At 37.7% G+C, this 12,034-nt stretch overlaps 1 protein-coding gene across 1 annotated transcript in view; it reads right to left on the reverse strand.

The window, feature by feature from the left end:
* The window catches only part of ctnna2 (catenin (cadherin-associated protein), alpha 2), a 382,835-nt gene that overhangs the window by 88,092 nt on the left and 282,709 nt on the right, over window positions 1-12,034 (reverse strand). Inside the window, exon 9 of the mRNA XM_034079805.2 lies at window positions 587-739. Within this exon, the coding sequence (XP_033935696.1) occupies window positions 587-739 (153 nt within the window). The remainder of the gene's footprint in view (window positions 1-586; window positions 740-12,034) is intronic.

Genomic DNA, 12,034 nt, shown 5'->3' on the forward strand with positions numbered 1-12,034 from the left:
CTCCCTACTCGTAAAAAATAGCACTTTACCCCTCCCTAGTGCCTATATGCCGTGAGCTGATTATCGAGCCTTCATTGTAACAGTCGTGGGTGTACTGTGTGTTTGCGTGTGGGGAGTGCTTTTGTGCGTGCTCTATAGTGCCCGTAATAGTGTTCACTGGAGTCCAGCACCTCAGCACCCCCACGCAAAATACCTTCCCGCGCCTAACATACTGTACCTGATCTACAGTATATTACATACGTTTTTAATTCCTTTTATTTTCTTCCAGTAAGCAGTTATATTAAAGGTATCAAATAATACCAAATGACAAAATAATATTTTTGCCAATATAACTATTTGTAATATATACATGTAGGTGTTCAGCAGGCCAACTTGATCCTTTTCTTTTTTAATGAGCAGAGTTGTATTGCTCAGTAGGAACAATAGCCTCTGTGGGCTGGTGATAATCTTAATTCTAGCACCATTATGGTGACCTACTCGGCATTGCTTATACGTATGTTCGCACCTTACTCTTTAAGTTCTGAGCTAGCCAGTAATAACATATATGGGTATATGCGTGTGCCCCAATGTACAATGTATGACTGACCTCCACCAGCTTGTTAGCATGTTCACGGAACACCTGGGCGTACTCCTTGACCTCCTTCTCGTTTCCACTCTTGGCCGCTTCAATGAGCACCAGCAGCGGGACATTGGTCTCCAGGAAAGAGTCTGAGATGTGGTCCATCACTGCCTTTCGCAACTAGAATGCAGAAGAAGAGAGATGGGGAAGAGGTCATATCATTAATATTATTGCAGATGACTTCACTGTATTACATTTGGCAATGATTGCATATCACTTAGCATTGGGATTAATATGATGTAGTAACATAATGGGGTGAGAGGACAGAGAGAGAGGTGAAGAAAGAGGGAGAGGAAAAAAGAGGAGGCCGGCTCTCAATGGACAGGAGTGCATATTGCTTGTAAGGTGTCACCTCTGCCAGAGGGCCATTTACTAGGGTAGACTTTGAGACTTATATCTTGTTTATGGGATCATTTTTGAACCAAACTGGAAGGGGACTGGCTGTTTTATAAGACAGTAAAAAGAGTCTGAGGTTTCTCCATGGGATATCTGATGAGCAGCATAGAAACAACAACAGACAAGTCCTTTATCTTACACAAAGAGGGAGTTAGTCACATGAGACCAGTAAGACAGACAATAATACACTCCAGAGACAAAAGGTGGATTCCCAGACATGTAGCACCACCATTTAATTGTTATAATGAAATTAACGGTGGTAAAAGCAACCATTATTTAATTAGTTTTGATTCCCCACTTAAAGTGCAATTGTATGAGGGTGTGAAAATACTATGCCATATTTAGAATTATTACCACAGTAAATTACATTTTATTAGGCTGTTTTAATACATTATTGTAATCAGTGCACTGCTATTGCAACAGTAACATAAGAGTTTAACATCTGCATCATGAGGAAAGCATTATTAAGTAACACAATGATGATTGATGCACAATACAACTAGTATGCACAGCACATACACATGTCTCAATGAGCTCTACTACACACATTCAAATGAAGTCATTAAAGTGAAAAGGGTCTAATTAACAACATGTGTGACAAATGTGTTTGACTTTTCAAGACATCTTCTATGATTAGATGTAAAGCAAACAATGTGACCACGTTTTTTTTATTAAATATTTAAGCAGCAAGAGATGTGTTAATGAAGGCTCATAGCTTTGACTGAAGAGAGAAAAGTAATTAAACAAACAACAAATATATATCCAAGTCTGTCAATCGCACTTAAATAACCTGCTTCAATTACAAACGTAATTGCAAGTCCACCGAGTGGAAGAGAAGAATAGTGAATGATGGGTTCCTAAGGGCAAATACTCCATCACTATTGTCTCTGGAAAGAGAATAGATGTGGCCCGTCTAGTGGACATGACAGGTCTGTGAATGCTGTAAACAACCTGAAGCCCACTGTCTCTCTGTAAGCACTACTTTAACCGGATCTCTATAATCTTTGATCACTGATTTGATGAGATGTGTATTGAGATTCATTGAATGACAAAACATGAGACTTTTCTCAAAGACTGATAGACATGTTACTTGTGTATGTTGCATCCTTTGACTCAGCAGACTTGCATCAGTGTAATTGTGTTACCTTGCTATCCTGTCACTTGGTGGGAAGGGTGGGGATTCAGGGAAGATGCACATTTTGCATTGCCAGAAACTATCTTCACATTATGCTAGTGTTGTTGAAGCACCGGATAAAGGTATGACAAAAACACTATCATTCTCGGAAAGTGAGAGAAAAGTCTGGTTTGTTGGCGTTCACTCAGATCACTTAAACAATGTTCTCTCGTGGTAAATACAGTAATGCAGAGGAATGGAGAGAGCAACAATGATTGCCTTACCCACAACCTATCAATGTGTCATGAATTAATACTTATTCTAACCAGGTTTAGAGTGTGAAGTGTTCACATTAGGAGAGTGACACATTTAAGTAGACACACAGGTGTAAATATGCATACTAAGTTGCAGAAACACAATTAAAGAGCTGGAAGGAATGTTTGGATAAGGAATTCAATAAACAATGCAGTGCTTGTGATGTCTGTCACGTTTTTTGCATATTCTATCACACAACTACATTTGTTTATTTCACACTAACAGGTATGATGACCAAAACTATGGTATGTGTGAAAATCATTAGAGTATGAAAGCCTAAAATCACAAAATAACAAACAAACAAAATAACATTCAAATTGAAATGAGCTTTATTGGCATGACCATATCAAAAACATAGTATTGCCAAAGCTTATTTTACAAGGTGTTACAACACCTCTCTCTGTATGTTTTAAGAAAACCATAAAATACCTGGTTGACCAGACTGTTTTTGGTGTAAGGTAGGAATAAGATTTACATTTACAGGCCTAATTAGAAGCGACGGATTAGTGGAAAACTTTTGTTGGACATCTTCTGTGTAGAAATACTTGTTTTTGTTGTTGCTGAAGATCAATCACCAGTTGGTGGCACGTACACACGCATATTCATAGCAAGTGTAAGCGTGCGCTAGGCCTCAGGATACTCATAAATGCCCAACAGTGAAACTGATTCTGACGGTTGGTTTGAGAGAAAAACTGAGGCAGACGAGTGATTTCCCAAGAAAGAGCCTCTCCTGCACCATCAGCATTCTAATGCCCACACACCTCTCCCACAGAAATCCATCTTCAATCTTTCAGATCTCACCTCCCTCTTTGCTCCACCCCCACCATCTCTCCTCTAACACTCCCTCTGTATTTCGCTAACACTTAAAGGAAATAGACCTGGAATTCCGATAGATAGCACAGGCTCTGCTCATTATAAGTGAGTAGGGTGGCTCTTTCCCCCCCCCATTCGTGCGGTGCCACATTGATTGGAGCTCTGAATGCATCAGGTTTTTGTTTTACATATTAAGATTGGAGAATTTTTGAGTTTTGAAATTGTACCCTTGGTTTTATACGGTGCCATACATATTGTTTTTACAGAAATGCTATTGGAAGCACAAAGGCTGAAGAGACAAGTTACACATACAAAAACATAGTGAGCTAGGACTGCTGTCAGACAGACGGATAGGCACTGAAAAATACACTACGAAGCTGTATACATTATTGGACACATTTAAGCTGCTTTCATAATTTGGACAAGAGCCACTTAATTGAATTAGGATATTGCTTTCTGTGATAATATTGCAATGCCACGCCCAATGCTGCATGCATATATTGAGGTCCATGACATGGTGTTGATCAAAATCAAAATGGATGTTTCATGCATGAATAAATGGTTTTCTGAGTTCCCTTGCCTGGACAAAGCCCTGACCCCAACCAACACCTAAAATGAATTGGATGACCAATCCAAATAAAAAAATGCCTTTCCAACATTAATGCTGAACCTTAGAATGCTTTGGCTGAATGGGAGAACATCTCTGAAAAACCTTGCAAAGGCTCTCAAGAAAGATCATGTTAAAGGTATTAATGTCAAGAGATTTGCAATGAGATGTTGAAACATTCAAACCTGGATAAAATTGATACTTTTGTGGACAATTTCATTGAGCGTCCGACTCTGCACCAATTTGGCATACAGTGAAGATCAATGGTTACATAATCAATGCCAATGGTATGCCAATATGCATGGTTCAATTAACCAAAGATATCTGTGATGCAATTAATACATCAAAACATAGTTTAATTATACCTGCACTCCTCCCTCCATCATGCCTCTTATCTTTTATATTTTAATTTTATTTTGGCAAGCCAAAGGGGGGACTGATCTAAGATTACTGCCAGCAAATCCCACCTGAAAGTTAAGTGGCTAACAAGATGATGCATACTGTATGCATAACAAAGGTCTACGGAGACATATCTGTGTTTCTCGATGATAAGTGGGAGGGCTTCAAAAATGAGATTAGCATTAATTTGGCATATTTGCTTAATAATTGGGAACATGTTTGCATTTTGTGGGATTATACACCTGCTCAGTCAGTGGCAAACAACCCTTATGATCAGACTATGACTCAAAAACAAAAAAAATAATTCATATTCATAGCATTGCAGCATATCAAGTTAATTATCCTGTGCAGACACATTAAGGTATGACTTATTTACAATTCAACATGTAAAGGTTTTACCATGAATATGAAGGTATGCTGGATTTTGGTCTGTTTACAGTTGCACACAGTTTTGCTATGTTTCACTTGTGATTCATAACACATAGCTGTTGGTACCTTGGGGTCAGCACAGGTAAGTTTCTTATTAAAATGTCAAGAGCAATCACAGCATAAACGTCCAGAGTCACGGCTGAAGGGAAACAGCCTGAGCAAATCCAAATTTAAGTAATAGCTCTCATATATGATATATATCGGGGAGCATGGGAAGATGATTAGTGAGAGGAGAAGTGAAAGGGGTGAAGAGGGACTGACTTATCATCAGCAGTCTAAGGACAAACACATTAGATACAGCATCTCTGAGCCTTTATTGAATATGTCCTGCAAAATAAAACACTAGCCAGGAGAATCTAGTTTCAGAAACAAGAAGAGGTTGCACATGTTAGGATTATGCATTAAAAGGGTTTATAGAGAACTGGCGCTGGAAGACATTGTTCAGGACACGCTGGCTGTTCACCTGCATTCACCTCAGTTATCTGAATAATGATGGGGGTTTCATAATCTAGTCAAAATATGTAATTGAGTGTGCTGTTACCAAAATCTGTGTTTGTGGTGGCAGGCAGAACCCTGGCAGCCATGCTTACTTCAGGGACCAAAGCCAGGGATTATTGGACTGTTTAATACCAATAGGGTGGGTATTAAACATCACTGGGTGGTGATGTATCAGTGATACTCCCTTCTTAACCTTCAGGGCTGCTCCATTCTCACTCTGCGACCAATTCTTTAGAAAAGTGTCTTCCAACCTTTTTCATGCTTAGGACCTCACCTTAAGTCAAAAACATATTCAAGGTTGCTCAACTAACCATTGAGTACTAACACAATATATACACACATTTGGAACTCTTGGTATTTGTATCAAGTACTGGAATTGTGGAATTGTAGCTTTAGCTCTACCTGGAATATGATGACAAGATCAGACATTGTCATTAAAGGCACAAATTATAATAAATGAAGAAATCTCGTCATATACATATTCTGTCTGGAAATAGCTTTGTGTGAGTAGGCAAATATTACCCACTTGATTGGTCAATTTAAAAGCCGATATTAGCTGTTTAACCTTACACAATTAATATGATGAACAGATACAGAACAGCATTAGCATGCCTTTAATGATGTTCTTTCTGTGGCTATCTTGCATATGTAAATCACATAGTCACTCTACTTAAGAGGAAGGGTTTAATTATACATTTGGATTAGTCTAGCTTGCACGTTCTGGCTCAAAACTGCCTGTGTAATTTCGATCAACTTAGATAACAGGGAATTTACAATAATAGCTAATGAAGCTTTCATGCAAACAAACGTTTTTCAGGAAAGTATCAAAGGGATTCAAAGCTAATGTTGAATTGTTAATCTCAACAATGAGTTACATCTGACAAGTTTTGAGCCATATGTTCCATCTTAACATGATAACCCTCAACATTTCAAAACAGCTGTACTAATCAACAAACCAATGGCAAACATGGAAATTATTTCAAAGTCCCAGAGCAGAGAGAGGCAAGGAGAGAAAGAGAGCAACAATATGTGAGGCGGTTTAGGCTTTAGGGAATCCTGAGAGCAGCCATCAGTCAAAATATGGCCCAGAGAGATGATTTGACAGATGTATTCATTACCGACAGGATGACAGGGGGTACAACACATGGCTTATTTCCAACAACTTTGTCGAATCAGCTACTAATACTGATACAAAGGGAAAACAACATGTAAGATAGGACGACTGTGGCTGCGAGGGAGTGCAGTCGTCTTTCAACCAGAAGGTTGTGGGTTCGATCCCAGCTCATGCAGTCAACATGTCGATGTATGCTTGGGCAAGATACTTAACCCTGAAGTTGCTCCCGATGGCATGGCCAACGGTGTGTGAATGTTAGGTCCTAGAGTAAGGGACACTGCTCTGTATGAATGGGTGAATGACATGTAGTATGTAAAGCGCTTTGAGGGGTCTTAAAGACTGGATACAGCGCTATATAAGTACAGTCCATTTACCATTTTAAGTCTTAGAAACATGCTCTGTTTGTGTATGTATTTTTGTTGTCCCCTATTATGTTTTTTTAGTAAAAAGCACTTAATATCTATTAGACTTGCACTGTTGATTACATGTCATAGTTTTAAAAAAAGTAGTACAAAAACAGCCATGATAAAACAAGATGCACAGATCGCAACATTTAGGTGCAAGGTGGTTGTAGTGCTTGTTCTTTATTAGCTCTTCCCCGGTGTAAAACAATCCAAAAAAGGTTGGGGGCTAAAGCAGGTCTGATGACAGCTATGGATGTGGTGTAACGTCTTTTTTTGTAAATAAAGGCATTATATTTCTTGATTTGACAATGTATGCCTATTCTCTGTTAGGGCTTATGTAATCATTGGGCTTTTTTTGTAGCACGTGCTTCTTTTTTCATTTGTTTACAATGATTAGTGTGGCAGGCTTCATGCTCTTCTGAGGTCACTCCGAGTGCTTTAGGTTGAACATATTTCAACCTTTCAGAAAAGTGTTGGTGACATCACTGTAAAAATTGAAGGAATACCCTAAAAAAGACAATGTAGTAGCACACATAGGTAAAACAACTACCTGTTAACTCATTTCTGCATTGGCTTGTTGACAAACATGACTCAATTAAGCCAAATCAAGGGAAATGACGGGCTTTAGATAATGCTTAAACAAATATATTAGAGTAATGGTCACCATGGGAAACCGTGCTTTCTCCTCCCTGGGTCCACGTCTGTGGAATCAGCTTCCAGAGAACATACGGACCTCGGCATCACTCTCAGTTTTTAGGAAATGCCTCAAGACCCACAAGTTCCACACCGCATTTTACTGACTGTCCTTTACTTTATTTATTTTTAAACCTTTATGCTCTTAACCTTTTATTTATATTTTTTATATTGCCATATTTTATCCAATATGCTCCTTTAGATATATTTTTACTTATTTTTCATTATAGCTTTGTGAAGCACCTTGAGATGACGTTTGTCTGTAAAGTGTGCTATATCAATAAAATGTATTATTATTATTATTATTATTATTATTGTAATGCTTAAAAAACATACTAAGTAAAGGGAGAAGGCACAAGCTACATACATACATGTATTTTGATTCCAGGAACAGGAGTAGGGTTTGTTACCATAGAAACCTTTTTCAAAATAAAGTCGGAAAATGAGAATTCTTAAAACATGCTTTGGATATCTCAGGATCAGGATGAGATCATTTTGGCCAAGACAAACATTGCAGGTATTTTTGTCCTGAATTGTTGAAGGCTGAACTGAAAACAAAAATTACCATTATTATTATTATAATGATAGACAACCGTCAGTTAAATTTGATCATTTTCAAACCTCAATTGATGGGCTAATAACTGAGCTACAGGAGCTCTCATTAGCTTGCCTTGCCATGTATTCAATATCTGGCATTTCTAGCTTGTTTTTTGTTTTTATCAGAAAAAGTGTTTAGCTGATTTTTAAGTTACAACTTACATTTGTATTTGCCATGTTGTATTTCTTTAGAGGAACAACGTGGAAACAATTACATTAAAAAAACAATATATAATAAGTATTACATCACTAGTTGAATGGAGATAATGGGATTTGGTCTGTAATATGGTTTAATGGGCTCAACCACTCATCTCTAGGCAATCTGATCAATATTTGCATGTCAATTATGTGGATTTAAGGTGGAGGAGTTTGGGACTGCAATGCCTGCAATAGTCAGCAAAAAAAACAGTATCAACATTATGCTAATTATCCAGGTTTCTGGCAGTATTTTCCCTTCTAAACAGTTAAAATATGATCCACGACCAAATAATAATATTAATTAAGATCAGAATAGAGAAAGTCCCATATTACACCCATTTTCTTTTTTTAAACACGCAATTCCATTTGTTTTCTACAGTAATTGAGCATGGTGACTGTTGTATTGATAACCCATTAAGGTTAAGGAAAGCGGTTAGGAAAGATTTTGGTTGCAGTTGATAAAAAGGCAAATTATCTGTATGTGAATATTGCATGAAAGCCAAAGAAGCTTCATACCCATCCACCTCCATGACACCTACACCACATCTACTGTGCTGTGTTGCTTCAGCACAGATCAAATTCCTTTAACATGTTAAACCCCACGCCTGATTTTCAGGTCTCAGGCTCGAAAATGACATGCCCAGAACAAATGACTATATCTTCACTTCTAAAAGGGGTAAATTAATAATCTTTTTTCTCAAAGCAATGTTGGATGTAGAAAAGTCAGAATCACTATAGATGTTTTTATTTTAAAGTAAATTCCGATTGAACATAATAAAACATTTTAAATTATAGTGTCTGTCCAAAAATAAACCATTACTTACAGTGAAAACCACCCTTGAATGATGGGATAGTAGACACAAAGCTTTAGGAATCCAAACTATAACATATAATAAGTACCCTGTATCAAGATTGATGCAAAACAAGTGGAATTTGACCTTTTTAGAGAGGTTTAGAAAAAAAAAACATAACACTTCAGCTATGAATGCATGAATACATGAGAGCAATTGATTTATTACCAAACAAAGGTATTATTGACATGAGTCTATGCAATATCAATATCAGTCTAACAGAGTAACATGAGTAAATCAGAGTTATTAAACCCTTAGTGCATTAAAGTGCTATGCAATGCAATTCCAGAAGCCACAGCTTTGCCAGCTTTTGAAGTGTAACAGATAAATCAATATAGTTATTTATAGGGTTGAAAAGTTGCTATTTGATGGGCAATCTGTTTTGAGCATATACTAAAATTACACGTACAAAAAAACCCATATACCCTGAGGTGAATAATGTTATTGATGCTTTTACTGTTTTTTGTTTCCTTTTTCAAAAACAGTATTTATTTTACCGTGATATTTATTTATTCGTGAGCCAGATACATCTGCTGCCTGCCGTCGGTGCAAATTAAAGTATCAATTTTCAACCAATTGAAGGACTTGTATCGACTTTAATCTCCCTTCACTAGCTACTGCTTCATTTTGGAATTGACTGAATTTAATAACAATTGTGTGTGTGTTTTCAAGACTGCCGTGTACATACAGCACAATATTATAATACTTTTAAGGATTTTAAAGCTCTTAATGGTCTTGGGCCTAGCTATTGATTGGATTTGATTTAACCTATGAGCCCTATAGAACCCTCAGGTCTTCTGGTACTGACCTTTTAATCATCCCAAAAGTGAAAACAAAGACCCACAGTGAGGCGTCTTTTTATTATTACGGCCCACGACTGTGGAACATCCTCCCTGAGGACCTGAGGGCAGCAGCTATATAAATAAAGCTTGCTTTGATTTGAAGACCACAGTTGACATACACATTTTTCAATCGCAATTGTGTCAATATATTTTCAAAAACCTTTTCACATATGTTATTTCAATTTTCTTTACATTATGTATGTCATATAAGCCTGCATTATTAAGTCAAAAATATTAATAATTTATATTTATTTGACATGTGTCTCATCTTAAAATGCCTTTATCTTATGTGTTGTTCATTATTAATGAAACACATTCATCAGTATGTTAGCAGGGATAATGAACACTGCTGCTATCATTATGGCCCAAATCCTGGATAAGAGGGTCGGCATGAAAGAAGCCTCAGTGCTGCCAGCAGGAGATGTAGCCTGCAGCAGGAAGCAGAGTCACCTGCTGCTTACAGCATGCTAGAAGTGAAGTTTCAGGTAAAGACACACTAGATGTTGCTGTCTTGATGTTATGTTGCCAGGGGATAAAAAGGAGATTTATTTGACTGGTATGAACAAACCAGCCAACAAAAAGTTGCCTAGCTGAGGGTCAAGCTTTCAAAGAGGCTAGTGGGTAGACTTATTATGTGTTACTTTATGTACTTTATTGTGTGTGTGTGTGTGTGTGTGTGTGTGTGTGTGTGTGTGTGTGTGTGTGTGTGTGTGTGTGTGTGTGTGTGTGTGTGTGTGTGTGTGCGTCAACATGTAACTGCAAAAACAAAAACAAAACAAAAACCTAACTGGAGGAGCTTGGCTTTGAATATGCACTTCAGTGGGAAATCAAGGTCTCTCTTCAGGAAATGCAGGTGATTGATATCTATTGTGAAATAAAGACTAACTGTGTAATCATTTTCCTTGCAGCAGGGATAACAACAAGTTGCCAGCCTGTAATTCTTGAGCAATTTAGATCCAACAGTTGCTTACACACTCTTCAGTTATGTTGTTGTGATGGAAAATCTACTTGTAATGTCCTGCTGCGATTCAAACTTTCCTTTAACGTTAGTATGATGCAATATGGTGCATGGATTGCTGCTCTGTATTGTCTCCATCAGACTAGGTAGTGTTGTTAAAATGTACATGTATTTAGAAAATTGAATGGTGGGTGGGAAGGACATGCTTGACATCTACTGAATGTGCCCTGGATAACAGACAGCTTAGTATTGTCTTACACAACATCATGAATAAAGAAATTCAATGATGCAATTCTCTAGCGGTGTTGTCACAAGGCTTGTTGTCTCACCTGCTCCCATTTCACAAATGCTGTCTATCATTTGTCTGTCTGTCTTGTCTGTTCTAATATTTGATACATCCCTTTCACAATGGAGACATAGGGGAATGAAATGCTCAAACGCACAATAGTGCTCCTCCCCTCCGGAAGGTCTTGTATCTCTACACGGCGCGACTGACTTGTTAAACTCATAATTACAGTATCACAGCTCTATGTAATGTCTGCATGTGTGTTGTGAGTGTCCCCTCCCATCTAATCCTGAAGCTCAAACAGAACGCCCATTCTGTCAAGCCAAACCCTGAGTCAATAGAACATCCTGTCAGAGTGAGTACCACCTGCCAGCCTGTCAGGCCGCCCCACAAAATGCCCAATGGGAGGGTGAGTTAACCCTGAACTAATGCCTCCCATCAGAAAGGATCTGGGTCTTAAAAAGACATAACCACAGCTACGTTGTGCAGGTAGTTGCTATTTTCTATGTTGCCAAAGTGCCTTTCCTGCGTCAATAAACATGTGTTGCTCTGCATGGAAGGAAAGGTTTGTTGCGGAATACAATGTTTTTTTAATGCATTTGCTGTTTCTGGGGCAATATTCCTGCTTGAATGTACTTCAATCTTCCTTAACATGTGTGCTACAAGTCATGAGAAATGTATTCTTAAGGAATAAGGACAGGTATATTAGAATCATGCTTAAATGATTGTATTAAACATCATACAATATTCTTTTCAAGCATGGTGTCTAAAACAATTTTCATAATCTGCAAGATCTAACAGTGGAAAAACAGACAATAGTTTCCTTCATAATATGAAAAATAAATCTATAATGCTTTGAGTTCTGATGTTGCATATCACAGCATGAATCCTCTACTTATTC

This window comes from Pseudochaenichthys georgianus, chromosome 1 (assembly GCF_902827115.2).
Source record: "Pseudochaenichthys georgianus chromosome 1, fPseGeo1.2, whole genome shotgun sequence".
NCBI lineage: Eukaryota > Metazoa > Chordata > Actinopteri > Perciformes > Channichthyidae > Pseudochaenichthys > Pseudochaenichthys georgianus.